The 14846-nt window shown below is 32.2% G+C and overlaps 1 protein-coding gene across 1 annotated transcript in view; it reads left to right on the top strand.

Annotated features, from left to right (window-relative positions):
• Positions 1–14846, top strand: part of LOC143058174 (uncharacterized) — a 155545-nt gene that overhangs the window by 129305 nt on the left and 11394 nt on the right. Inside the window, exons 10-11 of the mRNA XM_076231637.1 lie at positions 13682–13709; positions 14323–14382. Coding sequence (XP_076087752.1) covers positions 13682–13709; positions 14323–14382 — 88 coding nt within the window. The remainder of the gene's footprint in view (positions 1–13681; positions 13710–14322; positions 14383–14846) is intronic.

The raw sequence follows: 14846 nt of genomic DNA, 5'->3' as shown, positions 1-14846 counted from the left end.
ATCTGTACGGTCTTCAACAATGAGCACAGCCCATACCGCATAGTCAGCTATAAAAGGCCCCGATAAGACAATGTAAAACAATTCAAACGAGAAAACTAACGACCTTATTTATATAAAAAAAAATGAACGAACAACAAATATGTAACACTTAAACAAACAACAACCGATGAATTACAGGCTCCTGACTTGGGACTTGCACAAACATATATAATGTGGCTGGGTCAAACATGTTAGCGGGATCCCAACCCTCACCATAACCTAGGACATTGGTATAAGGTAAAACATAAGAACGAACTATAAAAATCAGTTGAAAAGGCTTAACTCATCAGATGGACAAAAATACAAGTGGACGTGGCCGCGTAATTGTATGTCTGCTCAACAGTTTAACCATTCATCTGTGTATATTTGTTTTTATACGACCGCAAAAATTGAAAATTTTTTGACGTATATTGATATGACGTTGTCGTTGTCGTCGTCGTCGTCATCCGAGGACATTTGGTTTTCGCACTATAACGTTAGTATAAGTAAATAGAAATCTATGAAATTTAAAAATGTTTATGACCATAAAAGAAAGGTTTGGATTGATTTTGGGAGATTTGGTCCCAACAGTTTAGGAATAAGGGGCCAAAAAGGGCCCAAATAAGTATTTTTTGGTTTTCGCACAATAACTTTAGAACAAGTAAACAGAAATCTATGAAATTTTAACATAAGGTTTATGACCACAATAGGAAATTCGGGATTGATTTTGGAAGTTTTAGTCCCAACAGTGTAGGAATTAGGGGCCAACAAAAGGTCCCAAATAAGCATTTTTCTTGGTTTTTGCACAATGACTTTAGTATAAGTAAATAGAAATCTATGAAATTTTAACACAAGGTTTATGACTACAAAAGGAAGGTTTGGATTGATTTTGGGTGTTTTGGTTCCAACAGTTTGGGAATTAGGGTCCAAATGGTCCAAAATTTAACTTTGTTTGATTTAATCAAAAAATGAATTATTGGGGTTCTTTGATATGCCAAATCTAACAGTGTATTTTGATTCTTAATTTTTGGTCCTGTTTTCAAAATGGTTTACATTAAGGTCCAAAGGACCCAACATTAAACTTAGTTTGATTTTAACAAACATTGAATTCTTTGGGTTCTTTGATATGCTGAATCTAAAAATGTTCCTAGATTTTTGATTATAGGCCCAGTTTTCAAGTTGGTCCAAATCGGGGTCCAAAATTAAACTTTGTTTGAATTCAACAAAAATTGCATATGTGTTGTTCTTCAATATGCTGAATCTAACCATGAATTCAGATTTTTAATATTTGGGCTCTGTTATTAAATTGGTTCACATTGAGGTCTAAAGTTTCTAAAATTGAACATTATTTGATTTCATCAAAAATTGAATTCTTGAGGTTCTATGATATGCTGAATCTAACCATGTATTTAGACTTTGGATATTGGACCATAATAGGTAAATGTCAAATTAAATTTTTTTAAGTTTTTAAGTTATTGGACCATAATAGGTAAATGTCAAATTAAATTTTTTTAAGTTTTTAAGTTTAAGACCACACTCATTCTGTGTCAGAAACCTATGTTGTGTCAACTATTTAATCACAATCTAAATTCAGAGCTGTATCAAGCTTAAATGTTGTGTCCATACTTGCACCAACTGTTCAGGCTTCGACCTCTGTGCTCGTATAAAGCTGCGCCCTGAGGAGTATCTGGTTATCACATGTGGTTCTGAAATAAATTTTATTGCAATTTGAAATATTTGTGTATGTCTTAGCTGGTAGTAAAAGACCAACTGTATTTTACCTGTCTTATTCCCAAGCCTTAAATTGCTAGAGATAACATTCTAGGAGAAAACTTAACATTACTGTTATGTCCACTGTTCTCCCAGAATTGACATAGGCATTACTATCTGGTTCATGTCAGCGTCACAAAATTTCAGTTGCAGTTTTATCAGGTACTATTAGGAGTAGTCTCTTTATATTTGGCATAAAGCTTTATCACAATATACAAAATATAGCACTTTTCTAGGTAAGAGGCACAATACCATGTAATTCGCACAAATGTTAACTCTTCCTCTTTTCTGGAAATATATTACATGGATGTACAAGGCTGCGCAGTTTGTACAATTTTGTCTACATTGTCATACTAATTTAGAAAAGAAAATACCCCGATTTCATCTGAAGGAGACGTGCTTAAAATTTTTAGTACTTTTACTTTTTTTGTCTAAATTGCAAGGGGTTGCATTCATGTTGAGTCTCTATCTTTTATATGTTCAACAGTTTTATGAATCATTATCAATTACAACATGTTTTAAAAATTTAAGACTGAACTCAATTGTGGCCACTTTGAATTTAGTCAAAAACTAAAGTGTCTAAAAAGTAGAATATTATAAAATGCTAAAATTGTGAAGAACTCATGATGATATTACCTAATGAGTGTGCATAGTATTGTAAATAAAACAGCCAATTTATTAAAGTTACTAAAGTAATTTTCTTTTGAATAATTTTATATTTTAAACATACTGTAAAAATGCTCAGTTTAGGGGCAAAAAAGGCAAAAAAGGCAAAAAAGGGGTCTTCCCGGGTTTACTCTTTTAGTATATTTTCTAATTTAAACTAAGTTAAACTTGGTTTATTCAATTAATATAACCAGTAAACATTAGTTCAGTCATTATTTTTCTTATATTTTGACTTTCACATACTTTTGAAAAGTTTCTATTGAAACAGATAAAAAAATAAAAAAATCGACAAAATTGCCATCCTGCTTATCTTTAATTATTATTTTATCGTAAGAAGGTAACATTTGCCGAGCACCATTTTCTTGCATTTTGTAGATAAATATATAATCTTCATGAAATATTACATTTTATTGAAAATAAAACATGATCTTACAAGATTCAAGCCTTTAAAAATATACAAATTTTGCTGAATCGGCACTTTTTTCAAAACCATGCAACTTCAACCTGTCAGTATTGAGAAATCTCACAACTTATTGAATTATCATAGTTTCCTTTCATTTTAAGTTGTTTGTTAAGATATTTTGCATCATTGAGCTGTAATTTTTCTATAAAACAATAAAAATTCAGGTCAAAGCACCCTAAAATAGGCTTAAAATGGCCTTTTGTCTGTAGAGAAATGGACAATTATCGAATGTTCGGCATACACAAATAATGGTTGAATAGTTTTTGAAAATATTTTGCACAAATAGTTATTACATATAAGGTATTTAAAATACAAAATATCAGTCTGATTGGAATATTTTGGATTTGGACCATTTTGCACGGTTTTATCACAGACTGGCTCTTAATTGTATATTTATGTACAGGTCCACCAGATGATTTAGACGACAGAAGAAAAAGATGGTTAATAGTGGGTATCTGTCTCCATACAATCATATCTCCAGTACTGAGGACCTTTATTGTGCCCGTTGTCACAAAACTTTGTTATTCACTAACAAGTCGGAACAAAATTCATAAACAAACATATGGAAGTCATTTGGAGAGATATGCTCCAACCAACACACAACTGAATTATGAAGCAATTAACAATAACAAAACTTGGTATGGACGGAATAGAGCCAGATATGATTACAGAATCAAGAGTCCTGTGGATTTATCCCGATTGTTCCTTCAGACACACATGGCACACTTCACAGCTTTCGATGACTCATGTGACTCATCTGCCCTACTTGGAATCATTGTTAACATTGACAGATTCCCACCAGTTGTACAGGCTGATGCTAGAAAGGTAATTTAACAATAAATTTAAGCAATGCATATTGTATTAAAACTAGAGGCTCTAAACAGCCTGTGTAGCTCACCTTGATCTATGTGCAAATTAAACAAAGAACACAGATGGATTCATGAAAAAATTGCGCTTAAGTGATGGTGATGTGTTTGTAGATCTTACTTTACTGAACATTCTTGCTGCTTACTATTATCTCTATCTATAATAAATAAAGGCAACAGTAGTATACCGCTGTTCAAAACTCGTAAATCTATGGACAAAAAACAAAATTGGGGTAACAAACTAAAACTGAGGGAAACGCATTTATAAGAGGAGAACAATGACACAACATTAAAATGTAACACACACAGAAACGGACTAAGCATTAGACAAAATCCGATGAGAATAACAAATATAACATCAAAACCAAATACATGAATTTGGGATAGAAAAGTACTGTGATACGTCTTATAGTAATGTGAATTCACACTCAAATATAAGAGAAAATAAACGGCACAACGGAAACACAATGCTAAAATGTAACACACACAGAAACAAACTATAATATAAAGATGGCCATATTCCTGACTTGGTACTGGACATTTTTAAAGAAAAAAATGGTGAGTTGAACCTGGTTTTGTGGCATGCCAAATCTCGCACTTTAATGGCAATGTTAAATATAACATTAAAATGACAACATAAAATTACAGGACTACTTGGCCCAGTAATTACTGTGAAAAATATTTTGTAAAATTTACAAAAATTTACAAAATTTTTGGTCATGTTGACTCATTTTCAGGTCTGACCTTGCTGTTCATTATTTCTGTTTACAGTTTATCTGTGTCTATAATAATATTCAAGATAATAACCAAAAGCTCCAAAATTTTCTTATTTTTTTTGTTATCTTTTACAAAAATCGTCTTCTCTGAAACTACTGGGCAAAATTTAACTTATCTTTGCCACAAACATGATTAGGGTATTTAAAATGTGTTCGATGACCCAGCCTGCCAAACAGAATGGCTGACATGGCTCAAAATAGACCAAAGGGTAAAACACAGTTTTAACACAACCACACACATGTTTTGAGGATCATATAATGGTATGATGTCATTAGCGTTGTCGTCTGGGTCCTCGAAGTCTGTGTCGTCGTCTGAAGCCACATTTGGTGTCCGGACAATAACTTTAGAAAACTTGTATGAAATATAATAAGAAGGTCCAATACCACAAAAGGAAGGTTGGTATTGATTTTTGGGATGATGGTGTCAACTGTTTAGGAATTAGGGCCAAAAAGTGACCCAAAACAATCATTTTTCTACTTTCAAGATAATAACTTGTGTATGAGTATTTCAGTTGCCCTATAATTGTACCACAATGTTTAGTACCACAAGTAAAAGGTTTGGCTTCATTTTGGAGGATATGTTGCCAATATTTTATGAATTAAAGGCCAAAAAGGGGCCAAAAACAAGCATTTTTGTAGTTTCAGGAGAATAACTTGTGTGTTAGTATATGGATCTCTCTGATATTGTACCACAAGGTTCCATATCATAAAAGGAAGACTGGGATTAGGTTTGGGGGTTATTGGCCAATTCCTGCATGAAAAAGGGGCCAAAAAATTGCCAAAAACAAACATTTTTTTTTTGTTTCCAGACAATAACTTGTGTGGAGCTCTATTAAACTGTACTACAACGGTCCATAATACAAAAGAAAGGTCAAGATCAAGTGTGGTTGTAATTGCTGTAATGGGAGGGGTGGATATTCAAAAAGCTTGGGTGTTCCAAATGTTTTTAAGGGGTTCAATTTTTTTTTCAAAATGTTTTTAATTTCAAATTTTTTAAAAGTTTCAAAAAGAAATTTAAAATTGCACAGTACTGCCCAATATATTTGTAAAATCTTGACATTTGTTTTGTGTCAGAAAACAATATTATGTCAAAAATTAGATGATTATCCAAATTCCAACAGTATCAAGCTTGAATAGTGTATCCAAAGTTGCCCCAACTGTTTAGGATTCAACCTCTGCGGTCGTGGTTGTTATCTTGGATACTATTATAGATAGAGATAAACTGCAAACATCAATAATGTTCAGCAAAGTAAGATCTACAAATAGGTCAAAATTGTCAGTCGACCGCTTAAGGAGTGATTGCCCTTTGTAGTAAATATTTAACAACTTTTTGTCATTTTTAGCTCACTTGACATAAAAGGTCAAAGGTCAAGTGAGCTTTTCTCATCACTTGGCATCCGTCTTCGTTTGTTGTCCATCTTCCGTAAACTTTAACAAACATGTTCTCCTCTGAAAACTACTGGGCCAAATTTAACCAAACTTGGCCACAAAAATCATTGGAGTATCTAGTTTAAAAATGTGTCTGATGACCCCGCCAACCTACCAAGATGGCCGGAATGGCTAAGAATAGAACATAGGGGTAAAATGTAGATTTTGGTTTATATCTCTCAAAAAGCATTTAGAGCAATTCTGACATGGGGGTAAAACTGTTTAGCAGGTCAAGATTTATGCCCTGAAATTTGCAGACAAAGCGAACAACCCTTTGTTGGGTTGCTGCTCCTGAACTATTATTTTATAGAAATTTTGCAGTTTTTCGCTATTATCTTAAATATTATCTTACATGTCATAGATAGAGATAAATTGTAAACAGCAATTATGTATAGCAAAGTAAGATCTACAAATAAGTCAACTTGACCAAAACGGTCAATTGACCGAGCCCTTTAGGAGTTATTGCTCTTTATAGTAAATTTTAAATTGTGTTTGTAAATTATGTAAATTTTTGTAAACTTTTACAAAAGAGTTTCCTTGAAACTACTAAGCCAAGTTCATTATAGATAGAGAAAATTGTAAACAGTTAGAATGTTCAGTACAGTAAGATTGACAAACACATCATCATCACCAAACATAATTTTGTAATGAATTATATTCTCATCTATAATGTGTGTCCTTTCTTTAGTGTGAACAGAGATCAAGGTGAGTGACACAGACTCTTTAAAGCCTTTAGTCTGTAATCTTGTACAAAAATCTTCTGCTCTGAAACTACTTGGCCAATGTTCACTTATAACTTGGCCACAACCACGACAAGGGCATCTAGTTTACAAAATATGTGTGATGGTTTGTGGAATTGTATTAATGATTTATTCATGGATATAAAAGTGATATTTATATATATATTTCTTTATTAGATACGATCAGACATACGGAACCCTTGGGCACATTGTGACTTTACAGAATGGACTGCTACAAAATATTCAGATTCCTTCCAGTTGATGGGACAACTTATAAGCAACCTCAGCCTGAGTAACAGAGAGGAAAACAGAATCTTAGGAGAGCTAAACAGATGGGCAATGAATGGTAAGAGTATTGTTTAATATAAGTTGCTTTGCTACTGTCTCATTTATGAATACAGGTTAACCTGTCTAATCCATCACCTGAGTTTCCAACATCCAGGAGCCGGTTGTTCATCACTTGGTTACATTTAACCCTCTGTTAAATATAACCAAGGGTTAAATCATTTAACCTACGGTTACTTAACCAAGGGTTAAAATTCTGTTGTTCAACATGATTTTAACCCTTGGTTATGTAACCGTTGGTTAAAAAAAATTAACCATGGGTTAAATTTAACTGAGGATTTATGTTCCCACAATGCATTATTCCTATGTCTTATTTCCTTGGACAGCAATAATTCAATATGGCAGAAACACCAAGCTCAGACAAAAAAGGTTAAAGAAACCTAATTTTAGCAAAGATGAGGAACTGAAAGTTCAACATTAAGTTGAGAAATATTATCATATTTTAAATTCAAAACGAAACAACACAAAAACAACAAACAAAAAAGGAAAAAAAAATGGCAAATTGTTGCTCACCAGACCAGTGCCTTTATCCGTTGGCTATTTTAAGTCCTAAGTAAATAATCCTAAAGCAAAAATAAGGAATAAACGGCCAATATTACATACCTGTTCCATGCAAATTAAGATTTCAACTGCGAGTGTTTCACAATAGTATTCCTAACCATAGGTACAAAAGGATATTTTATTTAATGTAAGCATAGTATAGTATACTGAATACACTATAAAGTTAGGGTAGACTGTAGTGTTGCTATATATTACACCAAAGAAAATATCCTCTTGTACCTTTGGTCGTAACCTGTAACGTAAACTTACAAAGAAGAAAAGGGGTGCTCTCTAACACGACCGCGTTTATGTCTAAAAATAGAAACTGTAAACCCGGAAGAAAATTATCATCACAGATTAAGTTGAGCTCAGCATTAAATCGTATATTGATCATTAGTCATTTTTTGATATGGTGAATAGATGTACATTTTTTTATTTGTTTTACGCTCCTTTTCAGAGGAGGGGGACCAATTATTTTTATATTTTTTAGGGGAGGGGGATATTAGGAACACACTTGGTCTGTTTTGAATATTGTTTAAGAATAGCGAAATAATTTTAAAAAAATGACATTCATTGAATGTAATGTATTCCAAATGATTATGACGTCTTGAAAGGCTATTTTATAATTTTTTTTGTAACGCCTTTCAGGCTAGGCGTAACAGAAAAATAATAAAATAGCCATGTCAATACCAGAAAGAAAATGTTAATTCATAGTTGGACGTGATACTGGCACACATAATTAAAGGTATTTTATATGTGGTTATGTTCTGGATAATATGCATGAGTACTAGGACTACAGGGAAACATAATTGTTTGGTTATTAACTGTCATATATATGTAGGACTCTAAAGTGCGATGGGAACGCTGAAGTACGATGGTCACGCTAAAGTGCAATATGGTCTACGCTAAAGTCCGATGCCTCCATACGCTAAAGTGCGATGGTCCGCGAAAGTATAGACGTACGAAACGTACGTAGTTGGATTATGACGTTAACAGTCGTTTATTCAAATCAAAAATGAACATGCCGAAAGGTGAAATAAATAATAGAAGCGAACAGATGCATATTAATGTTTACGTTTACGTTAAAATGTTGTCGATTTTATTGAAGAGAATAAACGTCGGTAAAATAAAGCCTTTTAGGTACACGTACGCGTTTTCAAGCGTAAATCATAAATTGTTCTAAAACATGAGTGTGTACATTGTAGTAAAATATAACATGTATTAATAATCGCTACGAAAAAAGGGGAAAGCTCGAACAACAACCCCTCTCTCACGCATTTAAATTAAAGCTTGTTCAAATAAATTTTATTTATTTCGACAATGACTGAATTTTGTATTTGCAACTGACAAGGGGATGCGTTTACATTAATATGCTGTGTAAACGGCAAGCTACATCAATTATCCAATACGCCCCTCGTCCTGAACATGCATGAAATATTTGCCACTGGACGCCCGAATTGTTAAAAATTAAATTTAAGGAAATATAGTATTTTGAGACACCTAAATAACCTAATAGGACTTAGACAAAATAGATATTATGAATTAGATTACAATTTTCTTCTCAGGAACAAAATGTTCTAGTTCTCTGAGCCAAACTTTGCACTGTTTAATGACTGAAATTGTCTGAATCTTGCTGCATCTGTCGTTATTGGGTGAAACCACAAGTATTTAAGGGTTTTTACTTTAAATACACGATTAGATTTGGCATATTTAAGAACCCCGGTGTCATATGGTATTTTGAACCCCATGGTAAATTGACCCTGGGGTCAAAATACCGCTATGGGAAATTGAACCCCCTGTATGGAAAATTGACCCCCCATGGTAAATTGACCCCCCCTCTTTTTTTCATCCTAGATGATTATTAGAACATTATACATTATTTTAAAGCTTATTATAGATTAAAAAATCATTCATACAAGAAAGGGAGGTACACTTTCCATGATTGATTAAAAGAAATATCTTTGCTTGGTATAAGTGCTCTGAAGTCTTTACCAACAAAATGTCATTCAAAATACTTATTGACGCATTATAACTAGACCATGTAGCTTGAATCCTTTAATTATTTGTAATTATAACATATGTATATATATATATCAGGGTAGTTTTGATTTTCCATGGTAAAAAAGGGGGAGGGGGTCAAATTACCATGGCTCAGTTAAATTTAAAAAGTAAAATTTGTAAAACATCTGTTCCAGCATATTAAACACATACAAACTACTTATTGGAGTATTATTACTATGTGAAGGAGTTATAATAGCTAGAATTTTTAAATTTAAGGTCTGTAGCAGGGGGTTCAATATACCATGGTAAGGGGGTCAAAATACCATGGCAAAGTAAAATTTTCAAAATATCTTTTCCAGCAAGTTTAATACATACAAACTACTTATTGGTGTATTCTAACTACATAAAAGAGTTAGAATTGCCAGAATTTTAGAAATTTAAGGTCTATAGCAGGGGGTTCAATATACCATGTGATTCGGGTGGGGGGGGGGGGTCAAAATAACTACTTATTGGTGTATTCTAACTACATAAAAGAGTTAGAATTGCCAAAATTCAATTTTTTATGAGACCAAATGAAGTTTAATTAGGGAAAACTACGAAAAACGATGTAAAAAACCAAAATTTGAATACACAGTTTAGCATATTAAAAAAAAAAGAATTCAAGACTCTGTTGAAATAAGTCAAGAAATGAGAAATTTATACAAAGTATTGGTAACTATTGTCCTGTTTTGGTCTATTAATTATTTCTCACGGTTAGGGCCATAATCCCAAAAATCAATGCCCCTTATTCCTACAAAAATAAAGAGACGAGGGAATGATCACGATTCCCAAAGGGACAATTTTACACCTAAGTTCAAATGAAGTGGATGTAAGCAATTATAGGCAACGGTACGACCTTAAAAAACGTGAAAAAACAATACCGTGTGGTTGGCTTAAAAAAAAAAAAGATCCAGGCGCGGATCCAGGGGGGGGGTCCGGGGGAACCCCCCTTTTTTTTTTTTACGATTAATGCATTTGAATGGGGACATGTAGTTGGACCCCCCTTTTTGTCCTGGATTTTGTGCTGGATCCGCCCCTGAGATTGAAAATACCATTATATATGTATTATGAGTATTTGACTTCATAATATGATAATTACCAAAATAAAACACCACAACTTGGCACAAGTGAGTGTTTACTTTGTCCGATATACCGGCGGAAGTAAAGTAAAGATTTTTTTTTAAGGGGATGGGGGAGGAAGTGAAATTTACATTGAGATCAAATTGTCATGGGGTTCAAAATACCATTTATAAAATATATTTAGGTGGGTTATAAACAATGAAATTATCTGAAACTTGAAAATATGAATTTAAAATCAATCTCAATGCCGTGTTTAACCAATGGCAATGACAAAAACTTAACCAGCTTCAAAGTACCGGCTAAATTTATCCAGCGGATAGAACATTTTATCCACTTGATGCATTCTAAACAATAGGAATAATCCTCAAATAAAACTCAATCCTGAACTCCCAAAAAAGTTAAAGATAAATGATTAAACTGAAAAAAGTTACAAAAAGAATATATACTGATAATAGGAAAGAGTCTATTAAGTTGGTGAGATTACTTTCTCCCCGAAATTCTCGCGGTTTTCTTACATAGTAATTTAGAATATTGAAAAAAAGTTGTTTTGAAAATTTCAACCCTTGGTTAAATATTTAACCCAACCCCTAAAGGTGGGTTAAATATATCTACTTTAACCAAGGATTTAACAGAGGGTTTAATTTAACCACAGGATGAACAACAGAAAATAACCAAGGGTTAAAATTTAACCAAGGGTTATGATATTTAACCCTTGGTTAAAATTTAACCGAGAGTTGAACAACTGGGTCCTGCTTTAACCAACACATTTTTCTGGTCCAAAAATTTGCCTGTCATTGCTGACAAAACTTTTAAGTATTCCAACACCCAGCTTAATTAGATACATGTATTTGTTTTTAGTCCCCCAGTGATTCAGATAAGACAGGTTACACTATACCAAGAACAATAATCAAGGATGTAAACAGTGTTGAATTAGTTTATCATGTTTATAGAAGCATTGTTTGGTTTGTCTGATAGTGTAGATCTGCAATCAAAACATTTTGACCTTTGCACTCTATTAAAAATCAACTTACAAATCTCCAGTGCACAACAACTGTATTACCATCAAAACAACAAATAGTCATGATAGTGGTAAAATCAAAAAAGTGAAATCATAAAAATACTGAACTCAGAGGAAAATCAAATTGGAAAGTTCATAATCACATGGCAAAATCAAATGACAAAACACATCAAAAACGAATGGACAAGAACTGTCATATTCCTGACTTAGTTCACGCATTTTCAAATGTAGAAAATGGTGGATTAAACCTGGTTTTATAGCGCTAAACCTCTAACTTTGATGACAGTCTCATCAAATTCCGTTTTATATCTACAATGATACGTGAACTAAACAGATATAATAAATAAAATAGTCAAAATATGGATATAGAATTCATCATCGTGTAACAACTTTTAAAGGGAACAATTTAACAGAACACAAAAACATTTATCTCCAAACACATTCATTGATTGGCTAGTCTGACGTCAGAAAATTTTATACGTCACATATTTTTGTCTTCAATGTTTATACAAACAATTTCAAAATTTCACATGGGTAATGTAAGCATACAGGGTTAAACATCAAAAGTATGTAAGAATGAATGTCAGAAATAGAACGAGATTTAAAATAGTCCAACAGTTCTATAGAATTTATGAAAATCCACAAATAGTTCATTCCTCTATATATAGCTACATGATTAAATAATTAAGACGTTTGTGGTTACGGATTTTTGATTTAACCTGATAAGGTATAATGATTAACACACTTACACAATCACAGACGACAAAAACTATATTGTTAGAACATATTACAGAAAACTTAAACTATACAACATGATCCAGATAGAGGACAACACAAAATATATTCCTCTTTTATGAAACACACAAAATATGTGTCTGGTACATTTATCAGCAATCCATACATGATTATGCAAACAAATGGTCTTGTTTTACAGGTCAAAACTTCCTGAATGGAACAACACTTGGTTTAGAGGTAGTGGGGGACATTCGTCAGCAGACACACGTTCTTAGTGAATATGTACAGACTTTGTGTTCTGAAACGGACAACCAGTTTATCAGAGTGCAAAAAGAATTATCAAACTTTGTAAACAGTTTACAGGAACATGAGGAAAGATTAAAGAGTTTAGAAAGTGTATGTAAAATTAGAAAATAAATATGTAACTATTGTAACTCAGTTAAAAGTTAGAAATCCACAAAGATATTAGCTGAAATCCATTAAAGGATAAATCTTTTTGTTTCATTCAGCAGTATGATGTATGATAAAATAATTATATATACATGTAGAAATCATAGAAATAAGCTGGCAAATATATAGTCATTGTCTGTCAAAACATGATAGAAAAAGTGCAATAATCTGTCCAGAAAATTGTCTGTCTGGCAGTAGTTACTTGTGTCCTTTTTTCCCCATTCCTGTTTTACCCCTGCTTGATATAGTTATTTATTAACCATGTCAAAATCATCAACAAATTTCTTGAATGAGTTTCTTTTTCTTCGAGAAGGATTTTAACACGTGTTTGCAGATGTGAAATTATAGGAGAATAACATAAAGTGTAGAAAAAAAAATAATCAGAAAATGATATTTAGCAATTTGGAATAATTACTAAAATTTACTTATTTTCTTGTAAAATGCTGGAGATAGGGAAAAACTTGGTTCAACCAAAATTATCAATACACCAACGTTTTCAATTCAACACATATTCTTATTGCTATGTAATAAATGCGAGGCTTTTCATATTGTACCTAGACATCTAGTTTATTTTGACATAGTATTGTCTTTCTATTTATTGATGATTTTCTTTGCTATTTATTCTCACAAACACTAAACTTAAACTAAACAGCACCACTGATTGACTTGATTGCTTCTTTACTATAGTTACATTTGAGTTATAGCGTTGAATTAAATGTCCTTAAAGGTACTCAATTATTTTTCAGAAAACTAATGAGCATGATGAAACATTAAGTGAGTATATTAATTGTTTTGGTCATATAATAGTTACAACAAAGTATATGGTTACCCATCCATGACGCAAAATTATTACATACACATCAAAAAAAGACACAAAAAACAAAGAAACAGTGCTTTTTGTTGCTGTTCTTCATCTTTACATTTATACAGAATGTTACAGATATTTATCACACCACATTCACTGATTGACAACTATATAGAGGGATTGATTGTGATAGAAATATTTCTTGAATTTAATGTAAAAAGACAACAAACTTCTCAAAACATATGACCCTATATTCTATCTTAAATGATTCACAGGCAGGACTGTTGAGATCAACATATTTGATAAGTATTCAACGAATGACCAGCAATAACTTTTTTTTACAAAGTATAAATCAATTTATTAACAGAAGTCTACACTCTTAATTCAGCAGTTAAAGGCACTGACATAACAAACTCTGAAACAATTCAAAAATCAAAAATCAAAAGTCATTACAAGCAAAACACTGTAAACAAACAAAACACAGAAGAGCTATAAAGTACATTGAAAGAACTTCATAATACAGATATAATTATTTAAAAAAACCCTGATGTATTGCTACTTGATTAACCGAATTATTTTCAGGTAACCTGAAGAAAGAAATGAAAAAACAAGTTGAAGATCATATTCCCCCACATATTCGAGGTATGCATAATTGTAGTCTCTTATCAATTATCACACCAGCGCATCAGTTGTTATATATTTATGTATATATAAAAGATAGACGGTGCTCTACATGTATATGAACTGTTAGAAATTGCAGGTTTATAAACAATAGTACCCAATCAATCATGAAACAAGTATTTTATGAAGGTTGTGTGTAATTTTCAGTTTCAATTTTCAGAACCAACATACAATAATATACAATTCGAAATAACAAAAAACTGCTGCAGGAGATATAACTATTTAAATAATTAATTATTAAAATCTAAAACAAATTTCAAAGTTTATAAAACCAACAAAACCTAATGTATAACCACATCCAGGTAAGGAATTAGAATCTTTAATTCTCGGTAGATTCCTGCTTTGTTTCTTGGTGGATTCCTACTACACATTTGTATGTAAAGTCACTTATTCAGTGCAATGAACACAATCCACATTCAGAGCTG

The sequence above is a fragment of the Mytilus galloprovincialis genome, chromosome 14 (assembly GCF_965363235.1).
Source record: "Mytilus galloprovincialis chromosome 14, xbMytGall1.hap1.1, whole genome shotgun sequence".
In the NCBI taxonomy this organism is placed as follows: Eukaryota; Metazoa; Mollusca; class Bivalvia; order Mytilida; family Mytilidae; genus Mytilus; species Mytilus galloprovincialis.
This window is presented reverse-complemented; position numbering and strand designations above follow the sequence as displayed.